The 26031-nt window shown below is 34.7% G+C and overlaps 1 protein-coding gene across 2 annotated transcripts in view; it reads right to left on the bottom strand.

The window, feature by feature from the left end:
- Nucleotides 1–26031, bottom strand: part of LOC125645444 (N-acetylglucosamine-1-phosphotransferase subunits alpha/beta-like) — a 43345-nt gene that overhangs the window by 8081 nt on the left and 9233 nt on the right. For both annotated transcript variants that reach the window (XM_048870954.2, XM_048870955.2), the window contains 20 exons: nt 22523–22590; nt 21851–21982; nt 21502–21576; nt 21339–21410; nt 20717–20896; nt 19412–19706; nt 18513–18584; nt 16595–16650; nt 15752–15866; nt 11910–12121; nt 10597–10730; nt 10220–10347; nt 9624–9883; nt 9083–9279; nt 8339–8491; nt 5634–5700; nt 4240–4380; nt 2324–2409; nt 1338–1436; nt 1194–1248 (listed from right to left, as the gene is read on the bottom strand). In XM_048870954.2, the coding sequence (XP_048726911.2) occupies nt 1194–1248; nt 1338–1436; nt 2324–2409; nt 4240–4380; nt 5634–5700; nt 8339–8491; nt 9083–9279; nt 9624–9883; nt 10220–10347; nt 10597–10730; nt 11910–12121; nt 15752–15866; nt 16595–16650; nt 18513–18584; nt 19412–19706; nt 20717–20896; nt 21339–21410; nt 21502–21576; nt 21851–21982; nt 22523–22590 (2597 nt within the window). The remainder of the gene's footprint in view (nt 1–1193; nt 1249–1337; nt 1437–2323; nt 2410–4239; nt 4381–5633; nt 5701–8338; nt 8492–9082; nt 9280–9623; nt 9884–10219; nt 10348–10596; nt 10731–11909; nt 12122–15751; nt 15867–16594; nt 16651–18512; nt 18585–19411; nt 19707–20716; nt 20897–21338; nt 21411–21501; nt 21577–21850; nt 21983–22522; nt 22591–26031) is intronic.

The raw sequence follows: 26031 nt of genomic DNA, 5'->3' as shown, positions 1-26031 counted from the left end.
AAAATATTAGAACAGAAATAATTTAATTATATTTGGCTTGAATACCAGTTTCACGCAAGTTGCACCAAATAGTATATTTTGGCCAAACTTCTATGTTCAAAAGGGGCAAAACTCCCAGAAAAAATCAGAATTTCCTGTGAATATGCACATATACACAGTATGTCTATATTAAATACAATGTACTATGAAATTCTGTTCAGGGATTTAAGAGGAGTTGCACTGACAATCTGTTCCAGTAGTATACTTAATTTTTTGGCCAATCTTCTAAGTTCAAAGGTGGCATAAGATGATAACTCCCAGAAAAAAATGAATCTACACAGTATATCATTATTAACTCCATACAAAGTTTCATGAAATTCTATTTAAGCGGTTTCAGAGGAGATGTGCTGGGGACTTTGGACATTGGATTCAACAGCCGATTTGTGACAGTTTACATACTCATGTGGGAATTCAGCTCAGCATTAAACCAGCATCATACACTGATTTTGTATACCTATTGTACGTTAGTAATTTTTTTTTATATTGACATGTTTTTCTTTCAACAACTGTAAAATACTTTTACCTAAATCTTTGTAATTATAATTGAGTTTAGGGTTTATTCTGACCCATTAAAATACTTCAATAGTACCTTTAATCCTTACCAATAGTTAAGAATTTCAAAGAACTATATAAATCAAATTTATAATGAATATTTCATCAAAGTTGAGGAAGAATTGACAAAGATATTCGAGGAAAAGAAAAAATCCCAAAACTCACATTTGAGCAATTTTTTAATTCCCTCACATTGAGAGCATTGTCAATGTGACATCACAAAGTACCAACACCTAAATCGTCACAGCCAACCACAAGATATCAAGTGAAAGCCACTATTATGATATGATATACAGTCAAACCTCATTATCTCAAACTTCATGGGAAAGAGAAAAAACTTCGAGATATCAGATAACTCAAGATATCAAGGTAAAATATTTAAAGAATAAGTGGTTGGGACTTTTGAATCATTTCAACATATCCATAGTATTCGAGATATCGATGTTTGAGATATCGATATTTGATGTTACCTGCAAGATGGACAGGCCACTCCAATTCTGCTAAATGACCAACCCCCCCCCCCCCTTCTCCTCTCCTTCAACCACAAACCAATGCAGTTGGTATGCAAGTACAAAATTAACAAGATCATAAATATATCTTACTGTTTTGGCATCTTCGCTGTCGTGATCAATGTTGTCATTCAAGCAAACAAACTTTCTGTAAGTAAAAAATACCCACACTTCAGTACAAATACATAACATCACACTAAGCTTTTAGCTTTAACAGTGTGCCGTGCACTTCCTTACTTGGGATTTTTGCGTATATCATCCAGTTGTCCCACCACAGTGGAGCTGTTCGTTTTGATCATTTTGAACGCTATTTCACTATCTTCATCTGTGATATACCTGAAATAAAAATCCCATAACTTTTGATGAAGTGTACAGTAATGCCTGGTTCCCACTGTCGTGTGATCCGTTACGAATGGCTAGATTGGTCAATTCTAAGGAGGAATGTCACATCATCACGAATCTCTCAAAAGAAGTACACCATAGATGCAAACATAAAATCCCATTCTTTGTCCATTAGCTCAGTAAATCAACCCAGCACATCAGACTAAGCTTTCAGATGGTGTGCTAGATTCCTGAAGGAATTTCAATTTTAACCTTAATGATTTTACACTAAAAATTGACATTTTCTGCTACAGGAAACAAACTTTTCAATTCATAACAACATAACTTCAATACAGATTTGATAGGTGTCATATATCCTGTTCATAGAGCACCTGTCCTTTTATTTCAGTTCCTAACTAAAACAGTATTCTCCCTCTGTCATGTGCTGCTCGTTGAAAGTCTTTTCACATTTTCTTCATCATATAATTTAAGGATATAGGATACCCCAAAATCAATTTTATTATAGAATTTATTTATTATAGAATTTAGTCAAATAATTTGTTAATATTTTAATATTGCTAAAAACCCATATCTACCACAACATTTCCCTATGAAACCACCTTTTTTTTTTTTTTTTACAGTATTCAAAAATCTTTACTTGAATATTCTATGGAAAAACATTAAAAATTGAAATCCTTCAAATATTTCATGTATTAATGATCAATTTACATTGCTGTTTGGTCAAATGATAGAAAATCCCATGTTAATATGTAGGAAAATCCTACTTCATTTGATGCATTTAAAATCTTGGGTATCCTATGACCTTAAGAGCCACACATCCCACCATGATAAAAACAAAGAATGTAACTTTCTCTACAGTTTTATTTTCAATGTGATCTTACTTGTATTTGTTGATGGGTGGGAAGTACTTCTCTATAATGTCCTTGACCCCTGGACACTGGGTAAACAGTGACCTTGTGACCTGGGGCTGTAAAATAAACCTTCATGAACTTCATTGCTAGCTATAGTCATTTATTTAAATTAAAACAGCTTAGTCAGTCAGATTCTGTGATGCTTTGTGTTAATGGAATCTAGAAGTTTTCATCGTAACAATTCCATAAAATAAAACTGCCAAAAATACTGGAGGAAAAACTTTCCTGATGAGCAAGTAGTGTGAACTACTGAATTCTACACAATGATTGATGATATTTACTGTGAACCACAGAATGATTGATATTCACTGTGAACCAGAGTATGATTGATGATATCTAATGTGAACCAGAGAATGATTGATGATATTTACTGTGAACCAGAGAATGATTGATGATATTTACTGTGAACCAGAGAATGATTGATGATATTCACTGTGAACCAGAGTATGATTGATGATATTTACTGTGAACCAGAAAATGATTGATCATATTCACTGTGAACAAGAGAATGATTGATGATATCTAATGTGAACCAGAGAATGATTGATGATATTTACTGTGAACCAGAGTATGATTGATGATATTCACTGTGAACCAGAGAAGGATTGATGATATTCACTGTGAACCAGAGAAAGGATTGATGATATTTACTGTGAACCAGAGAATGATTGATGATATTCACTTTGAACTAGAGAATGATTGATGATATTCACTGTGAACCAGAGAATGATTGATGATATTCACTTTAAACTAGAGAATGATTGATGATATTCACTGTGAACAAGAGAATGATTGATGATATTCACTGTGAACCAGAGAATGATTGATGATATTCATTGTGAACCAGAGAATGATTGATGATATTTACTGTGAACCAGAGTATGATTGATGATATCTAATGTGAACCAGAGAATGATTGATAATATTCACTGTGAACCACAGAATGATTGATGATATTTACTGTGAACCACAGAATGATTGATATTCACTGTGAACCAGAGTATGATTGATGATATCTAATGTGAACCAGAGAATGATTGATGATATTTACTGTGAACCAGAGAATGATTGATGATATTCACTGTGAACCAGAGTATGATTGATGATATTTACTGTGAACCAGAAAATGATTGATCATATTCACTGTGAACAAGAGAATGATTGATGATATCTAATGTGAACCAGAGAATGATTGATGATATTTACTGTGAACCAGAGTATGATTGATGATATTCACTGTGAACCAGAGAAGGATTGATGATATTCACTGTGAACCAGAGAAAGGATTGATGATATTTACTGTGAACCAGAGAATGATTGATGATATTCACTTTGAACTAGAGAATGATTGATGATATTCACTGTGAACAAGAGAATGATTGATGATATTCACTTTGAACTAGAGAATGATTGATGATATTCACTGTGAACAAGAGAATGATTGATGATATTCACTGTGAACCAGAGAATGATTGATGATATTCATTGTGAACCAGAGAATGATTGATGATATTTACTGTGAACCAGAGTATGATTGATGATATCTAATGTGAACCAGAGAATGATTGATGATATTCATTGTGAACCAGAGAATGATTGATGATATTTACTGTGAACCAGAGAATGATTGATGATATTCACTGTGAACCACAGAATGATTGATGATATTCACTTTGAACAAGAGAATGATTGATGATATTCACTTTGAACTAGAGAATGATTGATGATATTTACTGTGAACAAGAGAATGATTGATGATATTTACTGTGAACCAGAAAATGATTGATGATATTCACTGTGAACCAGAAAATGATTGATGATATTTACTGTGTACCGGAGATTTAATTCTACACAATGTTTGATGAAATACACATGCAATCACTGACCATTCTTTTATCGTAATACTCCTCCTCCTTTCCTGTGAGAATGACTTTGGGTGTGGTTGTGGGCGTGGTTGTGGGCGTGTCTGCACTGATGTTGGGGGACTGCGTACAGTTAATAAACACCTCCTCCACATTCGTCAACATCTACAAAAAGAGAAAACATACAAATCAAGGGGAGTAACTATGCTTTGTACATCAACATGGAGACGTATAAATCAGTTTAGTACATCACTAACAGCAGAAATATATATTTTATTTGACAAAGAGTCATCTATATGAGTCCCAGTTAAATAGTCATTCATGTGAGTCACTAGCCATGTAGTTGTTCATAAAAATCCCTAGCCAAATAGTTGTTTGTATAAATCCCTCACCAAATAGTTGTTCATATAAGTCCCTAGCCAAATAGTTGTTCGTATAAATCCCTAGCCAAATAGTTGTTTAAATGTTTCCAAGCCAAACAGTCGTTTATATGTCAATGACGTTAAGTTTTTCTCTCTGGTTTAAATGACATTAAGTTTTTCTCTCTGGTTTAAATGACGTTAAGTTTTTCTCTCTGGTTTAAATGACATTAAGTTTTTCTCTCTGGTTTAAATGACGTTAAGTTTTTCTCTTTGGTTTAAATGACATTATACATTTATTGCATGATAGTGAGGGAGATATGAAGATTTATTCACCCAAGAAAAATCATATTCCCCGAGGGCAACGCCCGAGGGGAATATGATTTTTCTTGGGTGAATAAATCTTCATATCTCCCGAACATTCATGCAATAAATTGTTTATTATACCGAAACAAAGCAAGACTACAAAAGTACGTTTGAAATTGGAGTCCGCTCATCTACATTGTATGTAGCTGGGATCGTCCTAACGGTAACACCGCGCCGTCAACGTATTATGGTAGAAGGTACAAACAACGAAATACAGTGATATGATAACCAGTTTTTGTATTTCATTCTCCTTGAGTGCTGATTTACTTGCTTGTTTTTGTATCAACCAAAACCAAAACCATGCGATTCAACTGTGTATCAGAGACCCGCATATTTTGTGCCTTACGAACTATGAAAGTAGAATGACTCGGACTTATTGTGACGTCACAATACACTTCGTCTACCTTGACGTTAAATTTATGGAAAACGCACGAGGCTGCCCAAGGGGTAAATATGATAGGGAAATATGATGTCTGAGAGGGAGATATGAAGTTTTGTCCTCCCTGGCACGTGACCGTCTAGACTAATCAGATTATGCGTTGCATGGCATTCTCATACTGAGGTATAATAATAAGTTTTTCTCTCTGGTTTAAATAACATTAAGTCTTTCTCTCTGGTTTAAATGACATTAAGTTTTTCTCTCTGGTTTAAATGACGTTAAGTTTTTCTCTCAGCTCTCTGATTGTTACTTACCTGCAGATCTAGAGGCAGTTCATGCATTCTGGCCACCAGCGTTCTAATCTCCCTGTCAGACAGGATCCTGAAAGTCAAGTTAAAATAACCCCGATAAGTTTATCATGTAAAACAAAGAAATTGTTATTAATCAATGCAACAGAACATCCCACTTTATAATTCTTCATTATTTTCGTTTTACGGTGTGACCGTTGAGGCGAGTGAAGACCCATAACATCTTGCAACACAACTTTAGGCACTTAATCTGCCTATTCATTAAAAGCAAGAAATATAAAGCCGATGTAAGTCTTCCATTCTGATGTCATATTAGCCGCAATTTTTTTCCTTTCAAAACAAGCAATTACTCACAACAAAACGTACTAAGGTATGAGAAGCTTGTCTGGAATTTAAAAAATTTGTGGTACTTTACAAACTATTCATTTGTTTTATGTAAGGGGTTATCTATGAAGTATACCACAGTGACAGCAACATTTTTCCAGAAGCATCACAGGTAATATTCATCACAATCTAATTAAAATTAGATGTTAGATCCGCTCGTTAGAGGATCTAACATCTAATTTTCATTAGATTGTATTCATAATTTTTCAGCTGATGAGGAACAAATCACATGGCTCAAATGTGTAATCATTGGAACAAGCTCGTTGTGTCGCTTTGTGCTATAAGTTGTTCTTAGTAAGTACCTCGTATCATTTCTGTGACATTTACTTAATCAAAATTATCCCATTTACTAGTATCATGACATGCTATCTAGAATGTCCTCATCTATCTCTTTCTGATTTCTCTGTTGTACCTCCTACCAGAATTATCAATGTCTAAATGTGTACAAATATCAGAATTATTGATGTCTAATTGAATACATATACCAGAATTATCAATGTTTAAATGTGTACAAATACCAGAATTATCAATGTCTAAATGTGTACAAATATCAGAATTATTGATGTCTAATTGAATACATATACCAGATTTATCAATGTTTAAATGTGTACAAATACCACAATTATTGATGTCTAATTGAATACATATACCAGATTTATCAATGTTTAAATGTGTACAAATACCACAATTATTGATGTCTAAATGTGTACAAATACCAGAATTATTGATGTTTAAATGTGTACAAATATCAGAATTATTGATGTCTAATTGAATACAAATACCAGAATTATCAATGTTTAAATGTGTACAAATACCACAATTATTGATGTCTAAATGTGTACAAATACCAGAATTATTGATGTCTAATTGAATACATATACCAGAATTATCAATGTCTAAATGTGTACAAATACCAGAATTATCAATGTCTAAATGTGTACAAATACCAGAATTATTGATGTCTAATTGAATACATATACCAGATTTATCAATGTTTAAATGTGTACAAATATCAGAATTATTGATGTCTAATTGAATACAAATACCAGAATTATCAATGTTTAAATGTGTACAAATATCAGAATTATTGATGTTTAAATGTGTACAAATATCAGAATTATCAATGTTTAAATGTGTACAAATATCAGAATTATTGATGTTTAAATGTGTACAAATACCAGAATTATTGATGTCTAATTGAATACAAATACCACAATTATCAATATCTAATGTATACAAATATCTTCCACCAGAATTATCAATGTCTAATATCACACAAGTACCTCCTACCCAGAATTATTAATGTTTAATTGTAGACATATACTTTCTACCCAGAATTACCAATGTTTAATTGTAGACATATACTTCCTACCCAGAATAATTAATGTTTAATTGTACACAAATATTTCCTACCCAGAATTATTAATATTTAATTGTAGACATATTTTCCAACCCAGAATTATTAATGTTTAATTGTACACAAATATTTCCTACCAAGAATTATCAATGTTTAATTGTACACAAATATTTCCTACCCAGAATTATTAATATTTAATTGTAGACATATATTTCCTACCCAGAATTATTAATGTTTAATTGTACACAAATATTTCCTACCCAGAATTATTAATGTTTAATTGTACACAAATATTTCCTACCCAGAATTATTAATGTTTAAATTAATTGTACACAAATACTTCCTACCCAGAATTATTAATGTTTAATTGTATACAAGTATTTCTTACCCAGAATTATCAATGTTTAATTAATTGTATACAAATACATCCTACCCAGAATTATCAAGGTCTAATTGTACACAAATACCTCCTACCCAGAATTATCAAGATTTAGTTGTACACAAATACCTCCTACCCAGAATTATCAGTGTTGAATAGTACAAATATCTCCTTAGTACCATGAATCATCTGGTTTTCGCTAAACAAATATTTCCAAACCTGAATAATATCTGCTTAATTTGACATATATATTGTCTGATTATAAACTTTTTGTTGAATTGTAATTTCTTTATTGTGTACCCTAAATTATCCATAATTTCCCCAGCATGAATTATCTTGGTTTAGGTGAACAAATATTTCCTACCCTAATTATCGCTGTCTAACTGAACAAATAGGATCTAATATGAATAATTATCTCTAAGTGAACAAATATCTCCTATGAATAATTATATCTAACTGAACAATATATCCTACCATTACTTATCTCTGTCTGAGTGATCAAATATTTCCTACAAATAATTATCTCTGTCTCACTGAACAGCTATTTCCTACAAACGATTATATCTGTCTAACTGAACAAATATTTCCTACCCAGAATTATCCGTGTCTAACTGAACAAATATCTCCTCCATTGTTTGGTTTCTGGTGACACCCATCAGATAGTAGAAATAAGAAAAAGCAAACTGCATGTCATTTCTGCTGCGGATTTTGTTGGAGGAGGTCACCTCAAATTCTGCTGGGAACCTGAAAACAAAATCAAACATTTGTTAATATAAACAATTGTTCTTTATTTCACAAGGTTGATTGAAAAGTTTAAAATCAAGGCAGAAGGTATTAACTTTTAAAGAAGCTAAATGATTATTCTATTACTATCATAGTATTATACAATGAAAGTGCCCCGAAATTGTCTTGCAGCGACGAAAAGTGCCCTTTTGAACATATGATATGTGTGCCCTCTCTAGATTTAACACTATCATGATTTTGTGTATTTTTAACTGCACCAAATACTGCTTTATAAGTACAGACACCTATTACTACGTATTTCTGTCACAAAAAACACACATACAGCATTTACATTTGTGGGGGGCCAATTTTCATGGATTATTTACTTTTTCGTTGGATTGTGGAGATTTTACAGTTCAACTGGAAATTCAATGTAATTGTGGATATAATTTTTGTACATTGAAAACATCATATAAATATAGCATTTGGTTGTGGTTTGAAATTCATGGGATAGGAAATCCATGAAAATTGAGCCGCTATGAAATTTAATGATTCTACAGTACTTGTCGATACACACGTGTACCTGTAGAATTGATGTGGTTGCCCTTTTACCTTTCATGAAGTTCGTCCATGACATCTCTGTCCACCATGTGAGGCATGTGACCCGGAACTTTCCGAGCTGTGTACCCGAAGGCTTTATTAAACAGACGGTTCACATGTCGGAGGGAATCCCCAAATGTGTCCAGCAGTCGACGTCCTCGGAACTCTGGCACTGTGTATTCCTCCATAGCCTGACGTTTCTCTTTCATCTGATCAAATTCATGCAAAGCACATATATGTCATTGAATAGAGTAACTATATCTCCTGCAACTTTACAGCAAGAATATTAATTTCTCTAAAAATTTTCAGATGTACAAAATTAATGTACCAAGAAAAGAATTAAAGCAAAAATTAGTGAAAATTTCTCACAAAATAAATGTACCTAGAGAGGATCTATTAAAGCTATTATCAGTTCACAGACCCTTTCAAAAGGGGAGTTGCTCACTGAACATTATTGTGAAAACATCCTGAGCTGTGCTTGAGCAGTATGAGCTGTAATTGAGCAGTTTGACATTAAAGCCTTTCACACTATCAATTCCATCCCTATACTTGCCTCAATCACATTCCTGAACACACCAAGTTTTTCCCAAGGGAGATTACTCTCTGGTTCACTTCCTGTCCTGATGACATCAGTAAGTTCCTTGTCTGTCAGTCTCAGTTTGTCCTCTTCTCTGACTGGCTGATGTCTCATTCTAATAATGGACAGCAGACTCCGCCTCTGGTAGCCTGTAGGCTTGGACTCCTGTAAATATTGCTGGTATTTCTCCCACAGCAAGCCCATCTTGAGTTGAAATCCTTTCTCAGTTATTTCCCCTTCAATAAAAACATAAACTTTGAATTAGTCTCTGCATATTCAGCTGCTTTTACACAAAGTACAATCTTTTAAAGAGTGCATTTAAAAAAAAACCATGTCTGTTTATCAGTTCCTTTCCAAGAAATCTGATACTTCAAGTCCAAAATAAACAACCCCCACTGCTAAATGGCTCAGGGCACCAAGCGCAGGCCAAACTTTGTGGCACTTCACCTACAGCTGGTGATGTCTCCACAGAAACGTAAAACTTCAAACAAACAACCAAACAACTTGTAACAGTAAACAAAAACTGTTGCATTGATGGATGAATCAAAATTCATTAAGAACTGAACACATACCATGGTTAAGTTGTTGGTTGATGGAATTCAGTTCCTCTTGCAGTTCTTCAGGCAACGGTTCAGCACTGAGATTCACGGACTGAGGCATCATGGGAGATTTCAGCACCTTTACTGGCATTTTAGGACCTCTACATAAATGAAAATTCATCAGTTTATATCTAGTCAGACATAGAAAATTATTTCTGTAAAATTTTTGTTTCAACACAGATCCATTTTCAAACACTAATTTCTTTTCATTTGCTGCTTAATGGCGAGATGCAGTATCAAAGACACGCTCCTATTTACATGTAGTCAGAAGGCACCACTGCTTTTAGCTTTGACAGTCCATGAAGAGCAACGACACTTAAATGAGAAGATGAAGTGATTAAAATGCCCACCTTTTCTGTTTTGGCACATCATAAAGATAAGGTTTCTCTGTTGTTGTCAAGTTGTGTTTGGTGTTGTTGTTGACTTTCTGTAAAATCTCTGCCGACTTCCTCTGTTTCGTGTCTGTTGTCAGCGTGAAATTAAACTATGATAAAAAGACACAATTGAAAATCCTTTAAACTTTTGAGCATTACATCTCTAAGGACAAGATATTTTTGAATTATCAGGACTTGTGTTCAATCCCATTGTAAATGTTATATTACAATGAAATATATGAAAATACAATAATAACTTAATTCAATTTTTTGAAGATATGATAAAGTTTCCCTTTATTGTAATATACTGTGTGTTTTCTTATTTCATCATACTTTCATGTAAAATATTCAAATCTGATTGGCTGAGAAATGGTTGAGAAAACATAATGCTTCCCTGTGAGAGTGAAAGCCACACCCTCCACAGTGATGATATTGAGCAACAGAAAAAATTACCTGACAACGGCTGATAATATAAAAAATTAGCACATGCATCAAAATGATATGCGTACGATTCGCTGTAAGTTTTAGGAAAATGTCATTTGAAAGAGATGCAGTGCATTATATAGTACAGCAACATTTAGAATAAAATCAATTGATAAAAGAAATAAATTGATAATCCGCAGCTTCACAGGCATATTGGGATATACATGTACCGTGTAACTGTCAGAAAACTAACATTTTGAACTTGTTCATTTTTAATTAATTTCACCATATTGGAATTTTCTTGCTGCTTGTTTAAGACAAAATCTTGCTAAAAAAAAATTCATCTGAATTTTTGTGCTTTGTTAAAGATATCTAATAAATGTACGACATTCAAAATAATATAACAAATAGCACATGTAGTTGAAAACCATTGTTAATTTCAGCTGCACCTCAGTTGACAATGGTTTCTCAGAGTGAAAATTTTCAATGTTTCCCTCAACTAAATGCACTATTTATATAAAAGCATATTTAAAATTTGGCTCCGTTGGAGTTGATGCAATATCTGGTATTATCATGATTTAATGTTTCTTCTATGCATGATAATGGATAAACAGAGATTTTCATATGTTAGTGCCACTATTAGAGCTCTTACTTCACTTCCAATAAGTACACAATCAGTATATATATAAAATGCTATCAAGTTATTTTGGTGAGCTTCTATTTTTGTCTTTCAAATCATATAATATTAAACAGGTGTCTGAAATTGAATTTTGTCTTTTAAATAGAATGAAGCATCTCAAATTTAAATTCTGAGAATGATTGATTAAATATGTCACAATATTTACGTCTTTAGGTATTTTACATACATCAAACGTGATGCTTTCGTTCCCCGTGTGAGCCTTCAGGTTGAAATGGACAGCTGTTTTATTGTGGTCACTGTACAGAAGAATAGTGATGACCTTGAACTTATTGGCCACTGATGCTGACCGTACAACATTGGACTTGTTGTGACCAGCAGCCAGTATCGAACCATTCGATCCAACCAGATCAGTCAGGTTTAAAAAGGCTATTGTCTCCCCTGAAAATAAAGACACCATGAAATATGGTCCATACATCACTATTACAATGACCTTGGTCTAATCCGGGCTACACTGAACAAGGTTGTATTTCATTACACACAAAATACAATCCACCCATGATTAGACCTAGATTATGAATTATTTTTTAATACAACCTAAATTTGATAAGAATTTAACTTATTTCTTCTGCAATATAACTGCACTTGGTAAAACTATATAGACATATATGAACATAACCATGTACATAGGAGAAAAAGCCACTGTATTTTTTCACCTTTAGCCAGGGGTATGGATATTTACACTCCACTAACCAGCCATGTTGGAGTAGCATTGAATACTATGTCATGTTTCTATACATCATAATCTGGTACAGTTCTATACTCCGTGATATGGTACAGCTCTATACTCTGTGATCTGGTACAGTTCTATACTCCGTGATCTGGTACAGTTCTATACTCCGTGATCTGGTACAGTTCTATACTCCATGATCTGGTACAGTTCTATACATCGTGATCTGGTACAGTTCTATACTCCGTGATATGGTACAGTTCTATACTCCGTGATCTGGTACAGTTCTATACTCGGTGATCTGGTACAGTTCTATACTCGGTGATCTGGTACAGTTCTATACATTGTGATCTGGTACAGTTCTATACTCCGTGATCTGGTACAGTTCTATACTCCATGATCTGGTACAGTTCTATACTCCATGATCTGGTACAGTTCTATACATCGTGATCTGGTACAGTTCTATACTCCGTGATATGGTACAGTTCTATACTCCGTGATCTGGTACAGTTCTATACTCCGTGATCTGGTACAGTTCTATACTCCATGATCTGGTACAGTTCTATACATCGTGATCTGGTACAGTTCTATACTCCGTGATATGGTACAGTTCTATACTCCGTGATCTGGTACAGTTCTATACTCCGTGATCTGGTACAGTTCTATACTCCGTGATCTGGTACAGTTCTATACTCCATGATCTGGTACAGTTCTATACATCGTGATCTGGTACAGTTCTATACTCCGTGATATGGTACAGTTCTAAACTCCGTGATCTGGTACAGTTCTATACTCCGTGATCTGGTACAGTTCTATACATTGTGATCTGGTACAGTTCTATACATCGTAATCTGGTACAGTTCTATACGCCGTGATCTGGTACAGTTCTATACTCTGTGATCTGGTACAGTTCTATACTCCGTGATCTGGTACAGTTCTATACATCGTGATCTGGTACAGTTCTACACTAGATATCATTGTCATGTTTCTATACATCGTGATCTGGTACAGTTCTACACTAGATATCATTGTCATGTTTCTATACATCATGATCTGGTACAGTTCTATACTAGATATTATTGTCATGTTTCTATACATCGTAATCTGGTACAGTTCTACACTAGATATCATTGTCATGTTTCTATACATCATGATCTGGTACAGTTCTACACTAGATATCATTGTCACGTTTCTATACATTGTAATCTGGTACAGTTCTACACTAGATATCATTGTCATGTTTCTATACATCGTAATCTGGTACAGTTCTATACGCCGTGATCTGGTACAGTTCTATACATCGTGATCTGGTACAGTTCTATACATCGTGATCTGGTACAGTTCTATACTAGATATCATTGTCACGTTTCTATACATCGTAATCTGGTACAGTTCTATACATCGTGATCTGGTACAGTTCTATACTAGATATCATTGTCATGTTTCTATACATCGTAATCTGGTACAGTTCTATACTAGATATCATTGTCATGTTTCTATACTCCGTGATCTGGTACAGTTCTATACTAGATATCATTGTCATGTTTCTATACATCGTGATCTGGTACAGTTCTATACTCCGTGAGCTGGTACAGTTCTACACTAGATATCATTGTCACGTTTCTATACATCGTAATCTGGTACAGTTCTATACATCGTGATCTGGTACAGTTCTACACTAGATATCATTGTCATGTTTCTATACATCGTGATCTGGTACAGTTCTACACTAGATATCATTGTCATGTTTCTATACATCGTGATCTGGTACAGTTCTACACTAGATATCATTGTCATGTTTCTATACATCATGATCTGGTACAGTTCTATACTAGATATTATTGTCATGTTTCTATACATCGTAATCTGGTACAGTTCTACACTAGATATCATTGTCATGTTTCTATACATCATGATCTGGTACAGTTCTACACTAGATATCATTGTCACGTTTCTATACATTGTAATCTGGTACAGTTCTACACTAGATATCATTGTCATGTTTCTATACATCGTAATCTGGTACAGTTCTATACGCCGTGATCTGGTACAGTTCTATACATCGTGATCTGGTACAGTTCTATACATCGTGATCTGGTACAGTTCTATACTAGATATCATTGTCACGTTTCTATACATCGTAATCTGGTACAGTTCTATACATCGTGATCTGGTACAGTTCTATACATCGCAATCTGGTACAGTTCTATACTAGATATCATTGTCACGTTTCTATACATCGTAATCTGGTACAGTTCTATACATCGTGATCTGGTACAGTTCTATACTAGATATCATTGTCATGTTTCTATACATCGTAATCTGGTACAGTTCTATACTAGATATCATTGTCATGTTTCTATACTCCGTGATCTGGTACAGTTCTATACTAGATATCATTGTCATGTTTCTATACATCGTGATCTGGTACAGTTCTATACTCCGTGAGCTGGTACAGTTCTACACTAGATATCATTGTCATGTTTCTATACATCGTAATCTGGTACAGTTCTATACTAGATATCATTGTCACGTTTCTATACATCATAATCTGGTACAGTTCTATACATCGTGAACTGGTACAGTTCTACACTAGATATCATTGTCATGTTTCTATACATCGTGATCTGGTACAGTTCTATACATCGTAATCTGGTACAGTTCTACACTAGATATCATTGTCATGTTTCTATACATCGTGATCTGGTACAGTTCTATACTAGATATCATTGTGATGGCAAGCATCACAAAAAGGACCCACTTTTTGACATTATTTGCTAAGTTCCAGTGGCCCTATTCACAAAATATCTTACGACTTAGATTAAAATTTACAAATACTGTAATTTTCTTATTTTTCATTTCTTGTAGTCTTTCTTAATTAATATGTAAAGTACATCCATGGTTTATAAAACTTTAATACATACTTATGTGATTGGTATTTGATCATCAGACAGAATTATTTTTCTCAGCTTAAGAGATTTTGTGAATAAGGGCCAAGAAGGTCGATAACTCTTTCAAAATAAGTTAAGAGAAGCCTAAATTCATACTCGATCTATACTTAATCGTAAAAGACTTTGTGAATAAGGGCCAAGGAGGTCGATAACTCTTTCAAAATAAGTTAAGAAAGCCTAAATTCAAACTGGATCTATAAACCATTGATAGAAGTTCCAAGTATAAATTTTCAAATCAATAGCTGCAGGGATAGCCAAAAAAGTCCTGAAAATTGTCAATGCATGCACACACAAGGATGCACGTAAAGGCTGATTACCATAGGTCTCCTGTCTACAGATGGGGCCCTGATAATACAGTACTAATTCAGTACTGATTTCTGCATAACTTACCGGGTGGTACCGAATACTTTGTCATGTTTCTGAGTATTGTGATCTGGTACAGGTCTTTATAATTTTTCACTCCACAGTCTCCAACATCGAAACCACAATTATGTACATTACAAGACTGAAAAAGACAAGCTGTAATCAGTCTTTACTGCTATACATCTCCAAATATTCATCACTTAAGTTTGCTTGTAAAATACAATTTGATTGGTTGAATCAACTTTCTTCAAACCAAATTGAATAAAATGATCATCTATTTTATATATATTTAGCGAAAGCTGATTTTTGTGACTTTATAATTCCAAGAAAGATACCTATTACTTCTGATATGGAATAAATTGTAAGCAATATTTAATTTTAGCAATCTCAACACCCTCGCTAAAAATTCTGTTTATACAGTACAAAGAACAAGGTACGATTGTGTACATAAAAAGGCCCCAAAAAATTCTCTGATTTAAATGTGTCTTGAATCAAGCTTGATCTGTGTTTTGAATAAGTTAAATACATGCTCGACACATGGGCTGTATGTTTTCTGAAAGGAAAACACCCTGAATTTATGAAAATTTTCATTGATTTTTTTTCATTTTTGGCAATTTTATGCCAACTTGATGCTCCTGTCATACAACACAAAGCAATTTTGGATCAAATTAAACCTAGTTTGGATTTGCTTATATATTCCTTATTTGAATGCCAGATTTTGGGACTCTTACTGAAATCATCTATTTTCTGGGCCAGATGACTGTAGAAACTGTCCCTACTTCTTTTCAGAATGTTGTTAAAATGATGTCACTCTGCGTCACAATCAATTTATATTTTTATGATTCAAAATCGTATAAAACATTCGCTTACTGTGTCACAATATCTGTCTGCCAACCAGGACGTAGCACAGCCCTTGTTACAATACTCTGTAAAGGGAAGTCAACCATTCACACTCATTCATAACTTAGAAAGCTGACTCCTTCAGGATCGGTCCCGCAGAGTTTACATGTACTAGCACTAAATGCACAGCATTTATTTATTAATATTTGCAATGACAGAGAGGAGAGAAAGGAATATATGTATATGATAACAAAATATGTGTAATATAACCTGTCACAGATGACATATACAGTGTTCCCTCAATATATTGCCAACTTTTGTTCAAGACCAATTTGGGCAATAAAGTGGGGGTGGCAATATAGCTAACTCACCATTACTGACAATTCACTGAGCAGTTGAAAGATATTCAATTCCGTAAATTTATTTGTGCTCCATTCTGTATAAACATTTTGATAATCTTGAGTTTGATTTAGCAATTATTTGTAATTTACCTGACCACCTGCATACCTGTCACACTTCACTGCACTGCTCTCAAAGTACAGGTGTGATTACCAATGGGTGTTAGGCAATTGGCATTATTATCAAGGGTAAACTCTATACAATTTGACCATTTGTTTGTGAAAATCAGTGGCATTTGGCATTATGCAGGGTTGGCATTATAACGGGGGTATTAACATGAGGAAAAATATGTTCTTTAGGATTTTCAGCCAATAAGCAGGGATGGCATTATAATGGGGGGGGGGGGGGGGGGCAATATATCGATGGAGCACTGTATTTAAAAAGAGGTACTGTGAGCAATGCTCACTAAGAATACCCCCCACTTACCCCAATCTCCCAAAGGGTGTTGTTAATAGGTATAAATTACCTCTTTCCTGAGTGTAAAAATATGGTATGCCTTTGTAGAAAAAAATGAAAGATATAGTCCAAACACAAATCCATGGTATAAACCTATAATTTTAACGTTGAGATCAAAGGTCAAGATCATAAGGAGGTCATGAATGTACATGACACATAGTCTCATGGTGATACACCCATGTCTTATGGTATAACTATGTCAAAACCCTATAATCAATTTTGACCTTGAGGTCAAAGTTCAAGGTCATATAGAGGTCATGACGGTACCCGACACATCATCTCACAGTGATACACTCATGTGTCAAATATGGTATGCCTATGTCAAAGAACAAAGAAGTCATGGCCCTGACACGAATCCATTGTAAAAACCTTTAATTTTGACCTTGAGGTCAAGGTCATATGGAGGTCATGAAGGTACCCGACACATCGTCTCATGGTGATACACTCATGTGTCAAATATGGTATGCCTATGCCAAAGAACAAAGAAGTCATGGCCCTGACACAAATCCATTGTAAAAACCTTTAATTTTGACCTTGAGGTCAAGGTCATATGGAGGTCATGAAAGTACCCGACACATCGTCTCGTGGTGATACACTCATGTGTCAAATATGGTATGCCTATGTCGAAGAACAAAGAAGTTATGGCCCGGACACGAATCCATTGTAAAAAACCTTTAATTTTGATCTTGAGGTCAAGGGTCAAGGTCATATGGAGGTCATGAGGGTACTTGACACATTGTCTCATGGTGATCCATCTGTGTGCCAAATATGGTATGCCTATGTCAAAGAACAAAGAAGTCATGGCCCTGACATGAATCCATTGTAAAAAAAACCTTAATTTTGACCTTGAGGTCAAGGGTAAAGGTCATATAGAGGTCATGAAGGTACTTGACACATCGTCTCATGGTGATCCACCTGTGTGCCAAATATGGTATGACTATGTCAAAGAACAAAGAAGTTATGGCCCGGACACGAATCTGCAGACAGACGGACGGACAGACAGATAGACAGAGTGATTCCTATATATATAATAACAAGTCATTGCTAAATCATCTCTTGTTATGGAATGGTGTTACGTTCGTAAAGTACTTACTGTTTTCATTCTCTGCATTGTAACCATATCCTGGCCATTGGGCTCCTCCCCCCAACTGATTAACATTTTCACCTGGAGAAAAAGAACAAGAGTTTTTTTTTGTAATCAATTAATGGTTGTAATTAATAAACAGAAAATAACATATGTCCAGAAAATATCTACAAAAATCATTAGATAAACACAATTTCAAACTAGATTTGTGTCCGAGCAACGTGAATGCCACTTTTGGCAACAAAGTTTATATCTCAAATAAACTCATGGTTTTACACTCACAAGCAAAAACTGTGAATTTCTTGAAAATGATGTGACTAGAGGCAAAATACATCTGGACCTGGGTATTCTCATGGTATATTTACATCTCAAATTTCAATTCAAACTGTCCATGGAAACCATGAATTGTTTAAAATTTCCTTTGTCCAAGGGCCATAACTCTGCCAAACGTCATCTTACCACATTCATAAAAGAACTTGACCTGCATATTTTCATGATACATCTATATCCAAAATTTCTATTAAATATTGTGATGATAAGCAGAAACTGAATTCTTTAATTCAGAAATTTTCTAAGTCCAAGGGGTATAACTCTGCCAAACAATTTTTGACCTGAACCAAATAAAAATATTCCCATGTTGTATCTATGTACCAAATTTAAGTATAATATGTACATCTGTAGCAGAAATAATGAAAGGAAGAATGGAATAACAGAAGGATAGAAAATAGCTCATGGTGGGGGCATGATAAAAAGGTACAACAATTTTTACCAGTACTTGACACTTTGTATACAGATGTTGTTATTCACAGAATAAAATCAAAAGAGTATGTGAAAATCTCACAATTAAACCTGAATTCTCTGACCAGCAATCTACTGACCAGCAAACCAGTGACCAGCACACCACTGACCTGAACAGTCTCCACCATCAAATTCACACTCGGAGTTGTTGCAGGCCTTGTCACAATATCCGTCTTTGATCCAGGTTGATGGGCAGCCCTCCCTACAGTTGGGAACTGGCCAAGTAAGGTACACTCGCTGACCGGTGGCCTGAGTGTAGAAATCCTCCGGCCACACCTCCTTACCAAACATAACATCATCATTCATGTAAATGAACTTCTTGGACAGTCCGGGGATTCTGTGAATATTGGCCTCTATAGCTGGAGAACTGAAGGTTGGAAGGTGACTCTTGTTTGGAAATATATCCTGTAAACATCAAAAAAATCTCAGGCCATTCATAAATCTTTACATATTACTCAACACTTTAAATTCATAAGAGGAAAACTCCATTAAAGTTGCTAGGGTTCTTAGAAAATCTTAATTTCGTAACACTTTTAATTATGATAATGATGGACAACATCAAGTGAAAATGCAAAAACACTGAAGAGATGGCTGCACTCTGGACAATGAAATAAGTGACAAGTTATGTTATTACACCTCAATATGATAATTCTGTACAATACGATATCTGATTAGTTTAGAATGTTACATGAAAGGGAGAATAAATCTTCATATTCCCTTCAAATATCAAATTTTCTCATCATATTTCACCCCTGCAGGTCTCATGATGTGTTTGATACCCCTGCATGGACAAATTCATGAGGTCAAAATGTTTGATACGCAAAGAAAGGTATAGCACAAGGAATACATATGTGAAATATGAGAGCCCAAGCACTAACCGTTCAAAAGTTATGGCTAAGGTTAAGGTTTTGCAAAAGTAAGTCAAACTCAAAATTTTGCTACCTAAAGGAAGGTGGTGTCAAAAGGAATACACATGTCATGTAAAATATGAAAGCCCTACCATCAATTATTCAAAAGTTATGTCCAAGGTTGAAGTTTTTTGAATAGACGGTCAAACCCTGAGGTAAAGGTTAGAAATTTTGATTCCAAATGAATGGCCTATGAAAACCCAACTGCTCACTATTCAAAAGTTGTGAGCAAGGTTAAAATTTTGGCATTCAAAGAAACCAAAATCTATATATCCTCGAAACTCCGATTGTGGGGGCATAATAAAATGAGAAATCTTTAGTCATGAATCCATTCAATCCTCCTGAAACAGAGGAATTCTACAAATCTTTGATGATGAAAGCTCGCGTATACCTTCAGCTCTGGTGTATCAAAAATATCAAAATTCTACATTACAATGGCACTTCCAAAACATTCCTTCACAACAATGATCCACCACAATTACACCACTAATTAGAGATCATACAAACCTCATGTGTTACTATGGTAACCCTGGGGTTTTCTAGATCCAGCCAGTGAGGAATCTGGCCATTGGTCACAATGAAGACGTGTCTCACCCATGGTGCATACTTCTCCACTGATCTCAGCGAGTATCTCAGCTCGTCGTTGTCCTCAAATCTACTGCTCGAGATATCCTCATCTCGACTAAACTAATATAAGAATTTCACCTATTGCTACAATTGAACTGTATCTATATGGAAATCTGTTCTGAGTGAATATCTTTTTTGACAATAAATTTGTAAAAACATACACATTGTATGACATCACAAAAAATATTTAAAAGGATACACGATTTACAACAACGCTGTACATTGTGATATCATTTTAAAAGGTTTTTTTTAATTTTTTTTGGTAATTTTCATAGAATCTGAAAGTATGTGTTTTCAGGGAGAGGGCTTAAATAGGCTATGCCTGCTGCCTGATCCCATTCACTTTTTGAATAAAATATAGTTTAAATAAATAAAGTATATGTTTTTACAAATAGAGTGAACCACCCTATGATGAATTTAGCACAGCACATTATTTCATACATCATATGATATTTTTAGATGCCTTGAAATGTACATCTTCAGTGAAAACAACATCACTTACATCTCTCAAGTCCCACACTAGATTAGCCGCATTCAGAGTGGGTTGTTTACCATCAATAGAAATATTCGTTGCCTGAAAAAACAACAACAGCAAAACAGAGCTTGAAGTTTGTCCATTTCAATTTCTTCAATTAATGACCATAAAGAGGTTTACGCTTACTCACTGTGACTAATAAGTCAAAGGACTTTTTGTCTGGTACATGTAACACAGCAAGACCTGACTCCTTATCAAAGGTGATCTACAAATGCACAATTAATTCTGTGTAATGTAGCATGTCCAGTAAACAACTCAAACTTTCATTAACTAAGGCTCTTAACAATCTGACATGAATTTCTGACTCGCAGATTTAAATTTCATTACACGGCAGACATGCTTGTGGCAATGGAAATATTGTGTTCTCTATGTACAATTGGCTGCTCAGCAATTCTATCAAACCAAACTCCAAACCTCGTTAACAAACCAAAAGAATTAAACAAACCACTAGACACTCCTACAGCCTTGGATGACCATACCTTGTCTATGCCCTGTCTGGCTGTCTCGGGGAGCTTTTCTTTCAGTTCATCAGCTGAGTATTTGGATGGGAATCCTGCCATAATGATTGTGTCCGGGAGAAGGATACTGTTATGGACTGTCCAATCACTGGTCTGTCAAAGAGATGGTCAAAATTAATACAACAGTGAAATAATCACAGTCAAATAACCACAGCAATATCCTAAAATTCTGTACAGATGCTTAAATTTAATCTCATTTACAGATAATTACATTGTATTCTCTGAACAAATAATTACATCGTATTCTCTGTACAGATAAACACATTGTATCCTCTGTACAGATAATTACATTGTATCCTCTGATAATTACATTGTACTCTCTGTACAGATAATTACATTGTATCCTCTGTACATATAATTACATTGTATTCTCTGTACAGATAATTACATTGTATCCTCTGTACAGATAATTACATTGTATTCTCTGTACAGATAATTACATTGTATCCTCTGTACAGATTGTATTTCTCTGTACAGATAATTACATTGTATCCTCTGTACAGATAATTACATTGTATCCTCTGTACAGATAATTACATTGTATCCTCTGTACAGATAATTACATTGATTCCTCTGTATAGATAATTACATTGTATCCTCTGATTACTTTGTATCCTATAAATAGATGCTTACATAGTATCCTCTCTTCATTGTGTAGTTCTGTTTTCCAATAAACAAAGTCTGGTTCATCAGCGTAACAACTACAAAGACAGAAATTTATAAGAAAAAGTCAACTAACAAATTGTGCTTGTGAGACTGAAACACAAATGAGCCTCAATACACACAGTATCAATCAGTGGTCACTAAGTAGAATGTACACTTTACAACAGGCCCACTGGCCACAAGGCTTTGTGACTCATACACTTTACAATAGGCCCACTGGCCACAAGGCTTTGTGACTCATACACTTTACAATAGGCCCACGGGGCCCTAAGGCTTTGTGACTCATACACTTTACAATAGGCCCACGGGCCACAAGGCTTTGTGACTCATACACTTTACAATAGGCCGACAGGCCACAAGGCTTTGTGACTCATACACTTTACAATAGGCCCACGAGCCACAAGGTTTTGTGACTCATACACTTTACAATAGGCCCATGGGCCACAAGGCTTTGTGACTCATACACTTTACAATAGGCCCACGGCCACAAGGCTTTGTGACTCATACAGTACCCACAACGTTATTCTTGACATTCCTATCGTGCTCTATCGTGCGGGGCCCTAAGGCTTTGTGACTCATACACTTTACAATAGGCCCACAGGGCCCTAAGGCTTTGTGACTCATACACTTTACAATAGGCCCACGGGCTTCAAGGCTTTGTGACTCATACACTTTACAATAGGCCCACGGCCACAAGGCTTTGTGACTCATACAGTACCCACAACATTATTCTTGACATTCCTATCGTGCTCTATCGTGCGTGTATCCTATTGTGCTCTATCGTGCGTGTATCCTATCGTATCGTGCGGGTATCCTATCGTATCGTGCGTGTATCCTATCGTATCGTGTATCAGGTTTTCCATTTTCTATCGTGTTTTGCGTTTATCAGATCTATTCTGTATCGTATTTTGCGTGTATCAGGTTTTCCGTTTATCGTGTAGCTTCGGAAACTATCGGGATTGTATATTAAATCTAATGAAAAAGTAAGATACTTTCCGAAAGCTTTATTCGTTTTGTTAAAGAAGCTATTTTTAGGAATCGAGGAAAGACAGTATATTTGAAGGAGAACATAAAGCTGTCGATTTTAAGGCAGAAAAAGAGCTATATGTCTGTCCAGAGAGGGTGAAAATTTATCACAATTTCATTCTAAGTAGTCTGGAAAGTAGGCAGTGCTTTGCCGAGCAAACCGAGGACAGTAAAACTGAAAGCTCCTTCATCTGGAGTTCATAAACATTTCCTTGTCTAGAAACAATTATTTGTAATTAACACTAACAGAGAAATAGGAAGTTCCGATCTGAAATGAAAAATCAGTAAATTACGTTGTTTATTACATATATTTTAATAATGGTTCTTTTTCTTCCGATTTTGTTCACCTGTATTCAACTTATATACCAACTACTGAACTTGTGCACGTTCTTATCTATCTGATTTTGTGTATCACCGTGTTTTGACAGTAAACATTCTCAGGGACATTGTATTTCACACATTTAGAAGATTAAGTTTTAAAAGAGTGCAAGGGTATATTGCATCTCCCAAAATTCTGCTCAATTGGGCACGATTCAGCTGTCATCGTTGTTTTTTTTATATTTGTACATGTACACATATACCAATAGTCGTACGTGTAGATACTGGAAATTTATGCTGGTTTTGATGATTATTTGAATTTTTTACATGCTAAACACAAACATTTTAAAGCGTTTCTAAATTGCAACTTTAAATCAAGCCAGGTTTCGTATATGTTTTTAACAGTTTATTCATTTTTTGTTAACAAAATATCAATTCATATAAATATGTTCCAATTACTTATGACTATCAATTATCACTCATAGTGTAGAAATATCTAACATATGAGCATATGGTGTAGTGCAGTGGATTGTATTTAAAGCAGTCATTATGAAAATAATTGTAGTTGTTGAATGAGCGGTGAACTCAGAGCTTGATGCAAAATAACCCCCCTCCTCGCTACACACAAAATATTACTTGGTTTTATTTGATATCCAAGATAATAGACATTAGAATAAGAGAGCTATTGAAGCATGATATCACTACATTATATTACATTTTGTTAATTCCCTGTTTAATTGCTAAACGCTCGGCATCAAGTGTGAATGCCACGGGTCCTCGGAGATGATGTTACGGTAGGTGTGGCATGCTAAAAAACCCTCACTGCTCAATGGCCGTAACTGCCGAGCATAAGCCTAAATTTAAAAGCTCTTCACCAGTCATGGTGACGTCTCCATATGAGTGCATGAAATATTCTCGAGCGAGACGTTAAGCAAGATAAAAATCAATCACTCCCTGTATGATTCATATATTAAACATTCAAGGTGACAATATACGTTTTAGAATCATTGGCTGAGAAAATTCATATAGATATCAAATAATGAATTCAATACCGTATATAGTTTAGCTTCCGGATTTTAGCTGTAATGACGTTAAAAAAAACATAAATAGAATTTTTAAAAAAAACAACAAAAATAAATGTACAACCGTGGATAAATAAATTATATGCTTCAGGTATATATTGAGTATTGAAATCCTTCAATATTATTATTAACATAATGTAATTATTTTGTACATATCAAACTTTCGTTCTGTCTAAATTGTTTCTAAATTTACAACATTTCTATCAGGTTTTCCGTTTATCGTGAAGATCATTTATCGTGTTTTGCATTTATCAGGTCTATCGTGAAGATCGTTTATCAGGTTTTGCGTTTATCAGGTTTATCGTGTATCCTATCGTATCGTGCGTGTATCCTATCCTATCGTGCGTGTATCCTATCCTATCGTGCGTGTATCGTGTTCTATCATTTATTATGTCAAGAATAACGTTGCGGGTACTGTACTACTCTTTGAATATTGTCAGTTTATTGAATATCATTTTTTTTTAACATGAATGCACAAAAAGCAGACAAACATACACAAGGATAGAAAAGGCAAAACCAACTGTTCCAATGACAGACAAATGGATGAAAGTCAGGCAGCAGACATGGTGATACCAATTCACCCCCATATGTTGTTTGTGGGGAAGGATACTGGCAGGATATACAAAAATAACTACGAATGGCTAGAACATTCTCAAAATTGAAGAAATCAGTCTGAAAATGCCATGTGCACATGTTTACAAAGTATGAAACATATCCATAAAATCTGGTAAAAAGTAAATAAACTGCTCTATACAAAATGCATTTACAGACACACAGACAACCAGAAAGACTGGACTGATGAAGAGAAATCAATACCATGGAATCCTCATTGTTCATGGGGGATTGATGTTCATGGATTTCATGGGTCACTCTTACCCACGAATTTACGTGTGCCTCGAACACTTTTTTTAAACCAATCTCTCCTAGTGACATCGTACTGCTTATTCGCAAAATTACATCCCACGAACTAGCAAAATTTTGCTTACCCACGAACATTGGCCCCCACGAAATAAAATGATTCCACAGTATAACATACACACACCCCCCCAAAAA

Source organism: Ostrea edulis, chromosome 6, assembly GCF_947568905.1.
Source record: "Ostrea edulis chromosome 6, xbOstEdul1.1, whole genome shotgun sequence".
Classification (NCBI taxonomy): Eukaryota; Metazoa; Mollusca; class Bivalvia; order Ostreida; family Ostreidae; genus Ostrea; species Ostrea edulis.
Note: the sequence above shows the minus strand (reverse complement) of the source record. Positions and strands in the feature narration are given on the sequence as shown.